This window comes from Oryzias latipes, chromosome 21 (genome assembly GCF_002234675.1).
Source record: "Oryzias latipes chromosome 21, ASM223467v1".
In the NCBI taxonomy this organism is placed as follows: domain Eukaryota; kingdom Metazoa; phylum Chordata; class Actinopteri; order Beloniformes; family Adrianichthyidae; genus Oryzias; species Oryzias latipes.
In genome coordinates, this window is record NC_019879.2 from 21,427,078 (window position 1) to 21,442,876 (window position 15,799).

A 15,799-nucleotide genomic window follows, 5' to 3' on the forward strand; every position below is an offset into this window, starting at 1 on the left:
AGCTCACTGAGGACTTAGTGCTGCCAGCAAGAGGGTCATTGTTCCTTAGAGGTTATGCTTGTTCAGCGCAGTGACATGGTACAGCCAGCAGTTGGAGATCCTCCAGAGTCAACAGCTCTACCTACAACCAAGGAATGTGAGGCATCCATCATGTGGGAAAAAAGTGAAGAAAAGAAGATTCGGCCCGAAGAACCAAATTGAAATGATTTTTCTGCATAAGGAATCTAGAAAAAAACATTAGAAAAGAAAGCTGAGCCTGAGGGGACTGTCGTTTGCTGTCAGAGGAAACTGCACCTTTCACTCTGAACGAGTGAGACAAAGATTATCTATCTATAGAGGAAGCGCATTACATAACTCTGGCTTGTGAGATTTCAAAACTGGACCAAGAAAAGCTGCCAGTCTCATATCAGACACACATTTCTTTCACTGTTCAATTTATTTGTTGCCAAGCAGGAGTGGAAATTTCCAAGATGACCTGTGCAATTTTCAGTCCATTTCCTCGTGAGGGTCCTAATTAGACTTTATTGTTGGAGCCCTACTCACATGCTTTGCCCCTAGCTGATGCCGCACCAGGCTTTGATACCCAAAGTGGTTTCCATGGAGATTTTGATGTACCTTCACAACTAGTACTTCCCCATATGGCCTTGTTTCTAGTGTTATATACTGTACTGTGGAAGAGGACAACAAAGCTTTAGGGCTGGAGCAAATTCTACTCAACTCCCCTCCTGAGATGAATGGGTTTCTAGTTCCTCTGCATTCTCTTATGAAAGCCTAAAAAGTGGGATTATGATGCTGAACAGATATGACATCATTGAGGGGGAACCTCTTCCATCATGACAAAATTAAATAAAGGAAAAAAAGGTTGCTGCTCCTTTCCACAGCCTTTTCTTTGTCTCTTGTTGGGGTAGCAGTCATTACGGCTTGGTTACACACATTCTTGGGAAAGGGTCCAGATCCATGAGAAAATAATGCAGCAGGAGCCAGCTCGGGAAGCCCCTCCCTGAGTGATTACACACGATAAGTCCATACACAAACTCCCATCATTGAAAGACCCCTCGTCATTCACAAAGTTTCCAAAATCACAGCAAGCCCATCTGACCACGAAATATCTGAAAGCCGTGCTAAGTGATGCCAACAAGCCTTTGGCATCTGGAGCAAGTCATGTCACATCAGCCGTGGTATGACTACATGACACTTGTGTGTGTGTCCATGAACCCCCGCAGGACCAACTGACCTGTATCCGCTGATGGAGTGTGTGACTCCTGTCACCTCTTCTCACGGAGGGGGCAGCCACCCAGTCACAAATGGAGTTATTCGAAGAAGATGAAGAAATTCCCGTTTTGTCTGACTTGCAGTGACCTCACAGGCATGAGAAAGGAGTTTGAGGGAGACTAGTAATTTTCCAGCTCTGCCTGTGCCATTTGCTTTATTGTTGCAAGACGATAGACTTTCTCACTTCAACTCCCTTTCTGTCACCGTGTTGCTCTCACCCAAACAAAGGCTCATTAGCTGCAGCCGGCAGAAAGGCAGGAGCCTGACTGGAGAGGAGCGGAGGCAGCCTGCGAGATCACATGGGTGGGATGTCTGAGAGAGAGAGTCAGGCGTGCCTCTGCTACTGCTGTCTGCAGATATTTTTACCAACACGAGCCTGAGAGGGGAGGAGGGCGAGGAGCGGGGAGGGAGAAGTACGGGTTTGTGTGCGTGAAGAGGGGCATCGCTTTTAAAGAAATTGATGAGGGGAGGCATGAGGGAAAATGTGGGGCAGTGTGAAACTGGAGCAAGAGAGTTTAGGAGAAATGCACAGAGGCTTCTACCATGATTTGATAGTTTTCCAAAAATAATGCAGATAAGATTGTGTAAATCTGGAAATTGACAGGAAACTGGATTTGTCAGTACTGGCATGACTGGGCTCCTGAGGCTTCCTATGACAGGAAGTTCAGCTGAAGAGTTAGTGGGGCCTCAGCCCGAGTAGTCAAGGAACCCCGTTCCAGCTCTCAGTTGGATTGTATATCAACATAAAAGGTACAGCACTTCCTTACAGGATAGAGTTACACTTTGATTCTTTTTTCCCCACATCAGCTTGTTGAGCTTGTGGTCATTTTGAAGCATTTCTAGGTGCAGCATACATCAAGTGACATGTAATAAACAAAACAAAAAGTTTCATGAAGCAAAAATATGCCATTTTAAATAAAGGAGGTTTTTGTAATAGTTATAAAGCAGAGATCTGCAACCTTCAATGCTGAAAGAGCTATTTAGTCCAGTTTCTTATTAACCAAAAGTCCCACCTTAATGTTTACAAAAATACATTTTGTTTTGTGAACATAAAGTCTTTCTTTTATAAAATGTACCTTTTTAATATTTACAATGATTGAATCATGACGGTGTTATTTTTTCTATAAACTTTCACGTTCAGAAGTAGTATCTCTTTATCGTTGCGACATTACCATAATTGTGCTCAGTTTTCTGACACGTTAAAAGTCTAAACATAAATGAACAAACTTTACTAACTAAAACAAATGAACCAAAACTACCAACACCAAAAATAATTATTTATGCAAACTGTTAGCATTCTTTTTCAAAGCCAGGGAGCCACAATGGAGGCTCAAAGGAGCTGCATGTTGCTCTTAAGCTTTAGGTTGCAGACCCCTGTTCTACAGCAACACAACTTGTTTTGATCCAATTTGTACCAGATGTACATGTAGCTTACATGATGTTTGGAGTTCAATAATTCATGTCTGCATTTAGCATCTAGGTGTGGAGGTCAATAAATGACTGAAAATTGTCATTTTCTGCATTTCTTTTCATCCTTTGATTTATCTTCAAACCTTCATTTCCTCTCCTTTCTATTCTCATCTTGGCTTGAATTACGTTGATTGCGTTAACGTTTGAAAAGTTACTGTATGTTGTTTAAGTGTCACCGGCGACATTTATGAGTAATTTATGTCCCATTTAATAGTCATTAAGCCACACAGGACAAAATCTGTGAAGAACTCAATAGATTGAGCAAAAAATAAAAAAAATCCTAAAAACCTATTTCGAAGTCTACTACAAAACTTTATTAACCTTGTTCTGCTTTTATCCAACTCTGTTTCAGATTAACTATTTCACACAAAGTAATGGAGGAGAATATACACACCTCCCCCACAGGTCAACACCTCCAGACAACAACTGATTCACAGAAAAGCTGCATAATTATTACACTCATTATCTTAAACTGAAATTGCAACAAAAACATGCATCAGTTATAAAAAAAAAACTACTAGACTTTAAAATTCCTGTTTAATGTCAATAATTAGATTAACATTCGTTTTACCAAAATAAATGAAAGACTTGAAGATACTTTGAGATAAATGTAAATTTTGCATTAAAATTGTTTTAAAAAAGAAGCCTTTTTGTAATATGAACATGTCTCATTAAGATTAATTGATGATGATACTTTAAAGCAAAGAGGTATTAAACCGGTTTCAGTCATTTTCAGTGTCAGACTAACAGCAACATCCACAGAGGGAGATTTGTGCTGATTGTGCACAAAGTGCAAAATAGCCTCAGGTCTTCTACATAAGACACTTCCATCTCCTCATTGTCTAAATTTTACCCCTTTGATGCACCCGTTATTGAGAAGCTCCTTTCCAAAACAGTTTGATCTACTCGTAAAAATACATATAATTATAATTTACTCGCTGCTGAAGCTTCTGGAGAAAACTGGAAAGCACCAAAAGGTTACTATGAAAAATGTTTATATCCAGTGGATTCATAAGAAAATAACATGGAGGAAAAGGTGCCAAAATTGTTGGGGATTATCCTCAAGAAATAATTATTTGGGCTGTAAACTTTAATTAAACTAAAGTGGTCTTTGTTAATTTCTTGTTTCATCCTTCAGGGGATTATCAAAAGAATCATAGGCTTGAGGTTGCAGTTTCAAATGATGTTTTGCTGTGCTGCAGTGGAATAATACCGTACATGTGTTGCAGAGAGGATTTCAAAAATCTCTTTCCATCATTATTTTACACAAGCTTATATTATCTAACTAATAAATTAAACCACATTTTTTGGGGAAATATTTGTTCTATGTCACTTAAAGCCTTTTTTTACATGGCAATTAAAAACAAACTTGCATCAAAATGAAAAAATTGTTTTTTTATTTTATATAACTACATCTGTTGTGTGGCACACGTATGATCATTATTGTATTTATTTTATGAATATACAGCGCCGGTTGTTGATAATTTTTTACAAATTATATCCAGTTAGAACAAAAACATTACCATGCAATATCCAAAAAATGAATGAGACCACAAACTGAGGGAATCTAGTAACTTCAAGATTAAACTGATAAGAACCACAAAGTAAAGTTTCTGTGTGCCTGTGTGGAACTCTGGAACAGGTTAAGGATTGAGCTCAAACAATGTATCCATAAATTCAAGAAAATATATAAAGAAACTTCAGTTTCACCACATGGAGATGAGAGGACCTAAAGGTCATTCATACAAATTCCAAATATAAGGGGTATATGAATTTGGACGTGGTGGAGTAATTAATATTTTCTGATGATAATAAATAAACTATGGATTTTTTTTGCTTTTTTTTTTCTTGTTTAGCAATGTATAGCAATGATTACTAGATTAATGCAGGTTTTTTTTTAAGGATAATAAATGTGTACTATATAACTATTACATGACGTGTGATACATATCATAGTTTTTGGAGGACTTGATAAATAATCTGCACTTGATCTGACAAAGACAGAATAATTCAATTGGGGTGGGATTACATAAATTTGCATCTTCCTACTTCTTTTCAAGCAACAAATCAAATTCTTCTTCACTCTAATTAATGATCATTAAATTTTATGAATCTAATGTGACATGCGTGTACACTGAAAACAAATCTATTTATGATTATTAGTAATTTCTCTTTTAAAAGAATATATCATCTTTGTTTTTTTATATTTTAATTGATGTATTACTTAATATCTGTTATGGATTTGATACATCTGTGTTTTGTATTGTTTTATCTGCAGTATTTTTTTTTTATCTTGAAAGACGTCAGTATCACCTAAAAAAAAAAAGCTATAGTCTAATGTTTCAGTACATCTCATAAAAATTGTTCAGTTTGGTTTTATTTTTCTTCTTATTGCTTTTTTATAAACTTGATTAATCTGTCTCCATGCCCCCAAACCTTCTCTCTCTTTGAAAAACTCAACAGTCTGTTTTTGTACAAAGTGTTTACAACTTCATCACATAAAAAAGAAAGAAACTAGAACATTCTGCAGATATGGCAGAAGCAGAATATCAAGGATAATAGAGTAAAACATGTGGGTTCTTATCGGTTTTTGACAGAAATAGTTATTTAAAAAAAAAGTGGTTTGCACACAGGAAGCCCAAAAACCAGACGTGAATTGGTAGAATTCAGTTGCAAGCTTGGGTGAAGCAGAATTTAGAAATTTAAAAAATGATACAAAATCCATATTAATCTTTTTTTCTCAACTACATTTACAGGATTTTAAAGGTCTTTACTTCTAAAAATGATAAATCTAAAAATCCTTTTAAAGACAGGAATTATGTGATAAAGCATTGTGTTTTTACAGTTTTTATAGGTTTTCTGAAGCCTTGATGAGCTCATGCTCTACAGACAAAGGAACATTAAGATGTTATGTGAGGCTTTTATGTGTCAGTTCTTAACATCATGGGGATGAATTGACAGACCTATCACCTCGTTTATGTTTTACAAAAATCTTTATAATTTATCCGTGTATGTATTAGAGGACAGCATGTTTTTGTAGAGATTCTTTTTATTTAAGGTCTTAAAACCATTTAAAACCATAATTTTGTTAATATTAAATTAAAATAAAGTAACTAAATAAAAGGTTTTGTACGAAGATAAAAGCCTACTTTGTTAAAACTCTATTAGTGTTTTCAGTTAAGTTTAAAGTGTGTGTAGATATTAATATAACCTAGACATATAAAATCAATTTAATAAAAGCTAAACTGTGTTATTAAATAGATCGTTCTGAATTTCTGTCATGGTTTATGCAGAAGTATCACATGTACTGTGCATGCTGCCCTATTACATAAAAATGCAAAACAAGAGCTGGAAAGATGATGTTTCTTATATTGCACTGCCGAGATGGTGACCTATATTTGCTCTGGTTTCACGCGGCTTTCTGGTCTGAAAAAAATTAACGAGGAAATTAAACAAAAACAAAAAAACATGCAAAAATATAGAAAGGATCTTCCTCTTTGGAGTAGGCATGTCTTTTTGTAATTGAAGTCAAATACAAAACAGAAAGAATTGATTCTACAATTTGGGTACTGCGCATAAGAGCACTAGTCTTTGCACTAATACAACAGGTGAGGTTGTAAATGTGGCTTTAGAACAACACAAAAACTTAGCGCTGATCCAAAAAAGAAAGAAAATCAGAAACTTTTCAGCAGCTGAGAGAAACTAAAGTTAACAGATTCATCACACCCACCTTGTTTCTCACCTTCCCTAGAGCACTTATCCTGAAAAATATTCATCTTAGCCATACTCTTAAATTGGATAAAGATGTATCTTTAATTTATTTCATCATCCAGATCAAGACAGTTTAATGGTGCAAACAGTTATTGATCATCTGAGCCTTCGGATAAAAGTTATCTTTGTGAAAGTGTCTTATGTGGCTTGTGTAAATCTCAAATGGGGCGCCAATTAAATAACAAATTATGGAAAGTTTAAATAGGACCAAAGTAGGGGGGCCGCATTTTTTCTATTTCTTTCTGTATATTGATATGATTAGCATATGCTGTACTCGCTGTAGCCTGCTAAACCAATTAAGAATACATTTTTAAAACCTTTAAAGATTAACATTTCCTTCAGATTCAAGACAAAGAAAAAAATAGTTGAATTTTTTTGCATTTGGATAGCTTCTTCTATTCCTTTAGGCTTTAGGTTTGAACACTTATAAATATATTTTAAACACTTTAAAAAGCTGTAAAAAAATAAGAATGACCCATCTTTTTAAACTGCCCTGACAAGACTCGTTAGGGAGGTCACCAGCGATTTTACGCATTTGGGTGGTTTTGTTTATTTTGTAGGTTTAGTTCATTCACATACTTAACTTAGTCTATAGTTTAAAAATACCATATTAGTTAAACAAACCCATAGACTGGTTTCCTTTTAGGTAACGGCTTGTTTTTTTCAGGCAAAGAAAGCATGAGAAACTAATAGCTGTTAATGTAAAAAAAAACAACCGTATTTTAATGGCAAAAATTTTTCTTCAGTGCCACTTGAACTTTTAGTAATGTTTTATTATATTTAAAGAAAATTTGTAATGGAATAAAAAAAATCTATATTTAAATAAATTGTAAATAGTTGACTTACATTTCTTAATCAAATTGATTCAGTGTTTTGCACCCAGTACCCAGCCTTTTTGGGTTAGAAATGCTGTCTAATATTTTATCCCCAGACCCTTACAGACCATCCATATGCTTGGAGATTGCTTTTTCCTGTGAGGGGGCGGAGCCAGATTAAGTATAGATTGATATAGACTGTCAGATAATTAGCTTCCGTGTTCTGTCTGCTTCTGCCAAATGCCCAAGCCTTTCAATGTGGCTGCTAACATCTCAGCCTACAAGTGTTTCCACAGTGATGAAGAACAGACCGATTGAGCACAGATGGCATGGCAGATCTTTTCTTTCTTTCCTTTTTGATAAAATAAACATTTTTTTTTATTTAATTTCATCTCTGCAATTACCAGTAGATTCAAATAAACTGGAGCTATGAGTGCAAATGGCAAAAAACAAAGCCTGCTACAATAAGGTCCTGCTGCTCGAAGCCTGTCGGATGTTGGGAGTCCAACTCATCCATCAAGGTCGTCTCACCCGGCCATAAACGTTGAGAGAAATTAAAGAGAAAGAGGCAGGATGATAAAGATTCGGGCCTAATCCGGGTTCCCCTGAGGAGAGGCTGTGGCCTGGATGTTTATACAGCTACAGATGATGTCAATGGAGAGTCCAAGCCACTGAGAGAACACAGAACACATCACTCATATCCAAAGAGGGTTTTGTACAAAGGGGGCTTCCGTACTTGTACAAGAAAGAGCCATAGTGTAGGCGTCTTTTTGGGAGGTCAGAGGCCGTCCGCTTTAATGTCCTCACACTCCTGCCATGTTCAAGGATAATTAAGTTAACATTTGCTTTCTCTTTCTCCAGTCATCAGGTCCATGGAGACAATGGCTGGTTCAAAACAGTGGAAAACTGGTTGTTATTTAAACAATATATAAATAATGTAACAGGAAATCTACCTATGTGGATCTTCTTAGAGCCAGATGTCAGATGTATTGTTCTTCTTTGTCAGATCTTTTGAAAATATTAAAATGAAAAAAAAAAAAACTGCAATTAAGCACAAAGGAATCCGCTTAAAAAAATGTGGTGACATCCACAGATTTATGCAAATGTGACTTCACATTCACTCTGTACATTTGTTAACTTGCACTAGCCTGAGGCTGCAGACAGATCTGCTTCACACACATGAAAGGGGTGGAGGGGGGGGGGGGGGGGGGATGGAGGGGAGGTGCAGCCCACTGCTCAGCACTCAGCACACGGAGCAGCTCCAGCCCAGTGATGCCTGCTGCAGCCTCTCCTACTGCAGCTACAGGGCTGGCAGTCATCGATCTCCTCTTCCTCCTCTTAGAACAATACAGGAAGCACGGCTCCTGATTAACAGCCCAGAACGAGAAAGAAAGGGCACTCATTCAACCACATCCACATATGCACCACTTTCACTGTTGATGCATTAAATAACAAATGATTGCAGCCTTCAGACTGAAAAGTGAAGAATGGGCAGTTTTCTGCTAAATATCTGGTATTCTCACAAAAACTTGAGTAGCGTTTTAAACTTTTTTACTCCAGACCAGATCCCATTAAATATTTTACACCAAACGGCACCAGCAGCATTTTAATGTCTGAAAGGATGATTATGCACGCATCTCATTCAACACCTCTTGTGTACAAAATACACAACGGCAGACAAGAATGCCGACAAACAAGCCGCACTCTGGCTCATTCTCTGATTTGTCATAACCAAAATCCCACTCGTGTAGAGCCACAATCGGGTCTTTTCACCCTCATGTCAATCACAATACACGCCTAAATTATTCATGCCTCTATATTTTATTTATGACGAGACTTTCCCATGACACCTGAAAGTTAGCAAAAGCCAGTTTGGCAGCAGAAACAGAGCTGCCAAAGCATTTCATGGAGATCGAGCTGCTTTTATCTATCGTACGGGCTGAGCAAAGCTGTTGGACGCGGAGTTCATATTCTGCAGACGAGCCTTATCATTTATATATAACCAGGATCGTGTTAAAGGTCTTAAACTTTTCTACGCATGACATTTAGACTGCTATCTGAAAAAGGAAAAAAGAGAGGTCTTATTGCTGTTAATGCTAAGAGTGCAGGATTTTTGATAGCTAACTATTAGATGCATGACCCTTTCCCATTTTAGCAGATTTCCCTAAATAAATCCATAAAACATCTACAAATAGGATGAGGATCATTTATACTTTGTCAAAGTTTGTTACAAACTGTCATGGTGGGATGTTTTTAATGCAATGTTTAAAAAAATGTTCCAAATAATAAACCACACATAAAAATTAAAATGTGTCCCATTTAATTATAGGAATTTGGTTGTTTATTCTAAACTCTAATTTTGGGGAAATCAGGAAAAAATGAATGAAGTCAAATGAGAGTCCCTGTGATGAACACCCAGGATGGAAAACGTTCAAGGCTAAACGATACCTGCACATGCACAAGAACAGAAAAACTCAACATTTCATTGATAATATCAAACAAATGCACAATAAAATAAATAATGTCAGTTTGAATTTTGCCAAATACCCACAAAAAGTTAAGGTACATTTTAAGTTATGACTTGTTTTAATGGTTAAGATCCCAAAATACTTTCAACTGTGCTAAAATAAATCTTTTGACTACTAAAATATTTGTTTGTACAGTTTAAACTATTTTAGTCAAAATGATATTTATTACAGTCTGAAAAATGCTAAATTAGAAAAAAATTCAACTTTATTTTTTTATTTTAAAGGATAAATTATTTTCCACAGTAAATTTGATCGGTGTAAAAAAACTCTTAAATTATGTACTAAACTATGCACATATACATTACTATAAATTACGTAAAATATGCAGACACATTTAAAATGTGTTAATTTTTGATTCTTGAGAAGCATACGTTTTGGGTACGTGAATTTTTGGCACATGACACCGCACAATGTTTGGGCTTCTCTAAATCAACAAGCGTCATTCAGTGAGTCATTCTCTGAATGGCATCACAGATGGGGGTCAGCCTCTGACATATTTATCTTCATTCAGTTTCACATCATGTTTCATTTGCTGTACCTGAAAGCTGGACTGTCCACAGCTGCACAACTGATTTTACCAGAGCTGGGGAGTCAGGAGGCATGGATAAAAAAAGCTACCTGTGATGTCACTGTGAAAGCAATCACATATATGTCAAACATATATGTGATTGTGTATATAATGTACATTGTGAGACTTTCTGTGGGAATTGATTAAAAACATATATGGGCAAAAGAAATAATGTAATTTTAAATGAAAAACAAACTATTTACATCTCACCACAAATCATTTTATTGTTCCCAACAAAAAAACAGCTAACATTATAAGCTTATTTTTTATTGAACAGAACACAAACCACTGAATATAAAATGTAACGCGACTAAACAGTCATCAGTTTTTTAAGTGGTCACATTGAGATAATTGCTTTGTGTTTGACATATTCAGCCTGACATTGTTGTGGATGTGTGAGCGCCCCCTTTTCTTAATAATTCTGCTTCATCTCATTGAGGTTGTGGTGCATTGATGCTCTTTAGGTAACTCCAGCACAGGGTCCCCCATCACTTGCAGATTTTCTTATATGTTGTTGATAAATGTTCTGCTGCAGCTCCACATTTAAGCCCATTTAAGCTGTCTGACTGATGCCTTTATACGTATTTTCATACAGAATATTTTGACTTTTGGATGAAATTTTGCATAAAAATAAATCATCTTTTGGGCAGTTTCTCTTAAAGAAGCCCATATCATCAAACCACTTCTACTTTACTCAATAGTGGAAATTAGGTGTTTGTGCCAATTCATTTTTCCAAAAAATGATTTATAGCCAAGATCTCACCTAATTTTGTTCAATGCAGTTTCTTCAGAAAAGTTAGTTTATGATCTTAATCCAAAATTGTGTGAACATGAGGATGAGACCTAGTGAGCAAGATCTTGTACGATGGATTTAATGTCTATATGACTTATAAAACAAACAAAAATACATAAACATGCTGTTTTTAGTCCTTACATAACTGTGGTGCATTTGTTTGACATCTGCATCAATATTTTTTATGGCACAGTATGCATTACTGTTTGTGCCACATTGAAACTGTAATGCATTTACATTAGTGATAAACAACAACATACATTAACATCATCATCCTCAATCTAACCAGAAGAAAAAGTCATATTTTTGTGACATTTGAGAGGCTGTTAACAGAAAAAATAAAAATAAAAAAACATATCCAAATTGATGTCATGGCAACATCTCAAGAGTGCAATCCTGGAGCATGAACGCTCAGCTCAGGAAGGAACTAAACACACAAAAAGAGTCTCATCAAAAGCTCCTAAATTGGAGCCGTGAACCCTGCTGAGACTCACAAAGCTTCATAATCTTGAAGGTAGGTATTAGCTCACATGCTGCTGACTGCATATATTTTGTCCAATATTCATATAGTTTTTATAGAGTATAGTCAATTAAAACTAGCTGGCAAGTAAAAATGTTTAAATTACTGAAGGAGTTGATTGCTTTTAATGTTTCTAAAGGGTATCTATGATGAGCCACAAAACAAAATTATAATATATCATAACTGGAGTACCTACATCTTTTTTGGATGACTTAAAACCTACAAAGCAATGTATGCAAAAAACAACACCTACAATGAATCTAAATTTAATTTATTAATTCCAAAATAATGTTGACATAATTCAAGAAACTAATTCTGAGGAATAAGAGGATTAATAATACCCTAAAATAAACTAATTACGTAAAAATTGTTTTTTTTTTATTTAAATGGTGGGTTAGGAAAGAAAGACAGCTTTGAGAAAGAATTTTTTTTAATTCTAATTAAAAAACAATGTTTTGTTTACTACTGCATTGGATTTCTTCACTTCTTTATCATTTGTGGTTTTGTTTTTTATAAAATAAGGATTTTTCTGAACTTATTCTAAATGCGGTTAAATTCGGTGAAGCTCCATATCACCTCAAATGTTGTTTGATGTGATTAAAAAAAAGAGGTTAATCTTGATGATTCATCTGTGATCTTTTGTGTGCAGACCAGTCACCCACGTCAGCCTCCTGCAGAGACTTTCCAGCAGCGCTGAGCCATAGCACCTTTCCTGCAAATCTTAAAAAGGCTGCTCCGTTCACGGTCATCAACTTTGTCTGCGCCACACGTAGTACCAGCATGCCCGTATCGCCTCTTCAAATAAGTCGTCATCTTAATGATGCAGCTTTTCACCAAAAAAAACACTCAACGTTTCCATGTCCTTTAACTCTGAGCCACGTGCGCTAATTAAATTCTGCTCCCAGTAGAGGACTGGCTGCTGATAGACCGAGGAAACAGATGGATTGAGGAGGGAAACCGCACAGTTGCAAGAAGAGGGGCCCAACTCCCCAAACACATACACACACGCGCACACACACACACACACACACACACAGAGTAAAACCTCACCTTTCCGATCTCAAACCACCGATATGGAAATGCTTGAGTGATTGCGTAGCTGCATGCAATGCTTTTTTTTCTGCACTGAAGGGGCTAAGGAAGAAACAATAACGACGGCAGAGCTCTTGAATGAGGCTGCCATGTTCGAGTGGAGCATGTATAAAAACGATTTAACAGGGTGTCATAAAAAGCTCAAGGATGTTAAAATAAAACTTACAATAAGAATAAATAAATAAATAAATAGCAAAATGTTTTCTTTACAGGCTCTGCAAATCTACAGCTGCTTTAATTGAATAGTTTTTGCCCCAACATTGCATTATATATCTTACCATCGGATGGTCTTTGTGGCACCTTAGCAACAGTTGATTCCACTTTGAATGCCTCCTATCTAGGAGGCCTGAATTCAGTGTGTTATGGTGGCACAAAGATGGGCAATATGATATTTTAAACAGAAAAAGCAAGATCCAATCTTACCTTTCATGAAATGTGTCATCCAGCAGAAACCCACTTATGATCTGCGAGGAACAAAGAAGACAAAAACTCATGTTTATTTTTTTTTCCGCCAGTGTTAAATTACTCATTGAATGAAAAGATTACATTCATAACAGGCATAAAGAAAACCGTTTAGTGCAGGGTTGTATACCAGGATTGCTTTGTTGGGAACCTTTTGCCTTGTCATAACATTTCAATCTTGATTTAGTCTCTTTTTAAAGAGGATGGTGGAGAAGTTCTGCCAGAAACTGTTGGGTTGCACCCAAGTCCAGTTGGCCTCATGCCAGGTTCTAACCCGAAACATCCTGTTTGACACAAATGTGAATCTAGACAGTTTTTGATCCAGTTTCTGCATATTTTGCTGTGAAACTGACTGGATGAAAACTTGTTACAGTGCAGTTTTCTAGTTTTAGTCTACTTTTTCATTAAAAAAATGCTGTACTCTGCATTAATAGGTAAAGTAAGTGCCTTTGAAGAAATTGACCAAATTGACCAAATTGATGTGTGCAGACAAAACAAAGTCAAACATGGAAAGAAAAGCAAACATTTTTCCCCTGTTTTTTTTTTTTTTTTCTAAGAGGAGATAAGGCTGCATTGATCTCACTCACCATTCATTTCGATGAGAACATCAGTTTTTTGTCTCCTCTGTTGTTTGTGGTTCTCCTTTTTATTTGCGTCTCTTCTCCAACGGCAGGGCCGGCTGCGGGTTCCACAACTGCGGCGGGGGGAACCGGCACCACTGCCGCATGCAGCAGCGCCGAAACAAGCCCTTCTTCCGGCTGCCGAGGGAACAATGGTGCAGCATCGGACCGGCAGCTCCCCGGACAACGTGACTCCCTCTGGCCAATCATGAAGCCTTGAAGCGGGAGGCAGTCGCTGCAGAGCGCTGCAGCCCAAGCAGGACCCCCGCAACATCAACCCCCCTCTTATTATTATTATTTTTATGATTATTATTATTAGTAGTAGTAGTAGTAACAGTATTAGTAGTAATAATAATAATAATAATAATAATAATAATAATAATAATAATAATAATAATAATAATAATAATAACAATAACAATAATAATAATGATAATAATAATATTGTTGATGTTAGTATTTTTACTATCATTATTATTTTTATTGTCTTATCTATTGTTGTTTTAGAATGTTGGAAATCAATGCATTACTATCATTCTTATTGTTGCTGGTGGTGATGATGGTATTGTTGCTAGTGTTGTTGTTGTGATGTGTTTAAGAAACCAACTTTTCTGTCACTCAAAGCACACGCCTCTTCCGATCACATGTCATCAAACCTGTTTAGATCGTCACCATAAGACTTTGCTTAAACGTCTGATTTCCTGAACATCTAGTTTTTCGAAACAGTCGCAAAGGTCTGTCCTGATCACTGCATACACAATTAAACGAACTTTGTTGCTCACGTGACCTCTGACCTTCTTGTCTTAAAGGTGGTTTCACATCCTCTTCACTAACTCTCTTTTTGATCAAATCTTTATTTATAAGCACTGGAGAAACCTGCTTTTCACAAAATTTAACAGGGCCATCTTCATTTTTCCCTGCTTAAAAAACTGAAGTGAACTTATTGTCATTCTATTTTATTTTTATTGTATGGTTATTTTTTATTTTTTTATTTAGAGAAGAAAACTGATTCTATGGCAGGAATCTACCAACAAAAAGCCAGGTTTCCCTAAACGCCTCCCTTGGCAACAGGAGCCCAGGTTTCAAGTTTTTCTTGACATTTTATAATCCAGATAACTCAGGAAAAAAAACTAATTACTGGTACTTGCAGTCTTGCCTAAGCAAAAAAAAAAAAAACACAGCAATGACTTTCCAGATTATGGTAATTGCCCCAAAATTTGTGCTATAACCCTTCAACTATAAACCAATTGGTCATGAGACAATGTCAAAATTGTATGAATTTGTTTTTCACCTGTCCTGATCATTACAGAAATCACAATGCTTATAGTATTGATACAAAATCACCCAGAAAAGGGGCTGTTCCAGAATTGGATTTAGTAAACATAACATGCAAAGTTAATATTTTATCAACCATAACATTGGAAAAAATTTAGCATTTTAAGATTTCAAAGAAAAAAGTAAATGACCTCTGACATTTAAACACAGTACCATCCTGTTTGGGAGAATATTTTCAAACAAATAAAGGCTCCAGAAACTTACTCAAAGCAATTTACCTGCATGCCTCTGCTTTGACCAAGTAATCAATACTTTAAGAGGTTATTTTGTAACTCATAGATCTTTATTATTTGTTACACCTAAACAGATATCATACAGTGTCTAATCTGCCTTATCTCTATAGAAACTGCACACATGTCCAGATTATCTATGATAGATTTTTTACTGTCACTCAGAGTCCAAGAAGTTACAAATTAATTTCTAACACATTAGGACATAAAAAAGCTAGATTGAAAGTTGTAGTTTCTAAACTGGCCAGCATCTCGAATAGATACATCATTACACTCACCACTGATATTGACCAATAAACATGAATTACAAAGGGTTGAAGCCTG

General features: G+C 36.1%; 1 protein-coding gene across 3 annotated transcripts in view; it reads right to left on the minus strand.

The window, feature by feature from the left end:
* The window catches only part of csrnp3 (cysteine and serine rich nuclear protein 3), a 21,840-nt gene extending 7,733 nt beyond the window's left edge, over positions 1-14,107 (minus strand). The window contains exons 1-2 of one of the 3 annotated variants that reach the window (XM_011489750.3): positions 13,878-14,107; positions 13,252-13,292 (exon numbers count right to left, since the gene is read on the minus strand). In XM_011489750.3, the coding sequence (XP_011488052.1) occupies positions 13,252-13,292; positions 13,878-13,880 (44 nt within the window). In that variant the 5' untranslated portion in view covers positions 13,881-14,107. Of the gene's footprint in view, positions 1-1,234; positions 1,572-13,251; positions 13,293-13,877 lie in introns of those variants that run through there. The other 2 variants (XM_004081901.4, XM_011489751.3) reach the window with 2 other exon arrangements.
* Between the last annotated feature and the right edge of the window lie 1,692 nt (positions 14,108-15,799).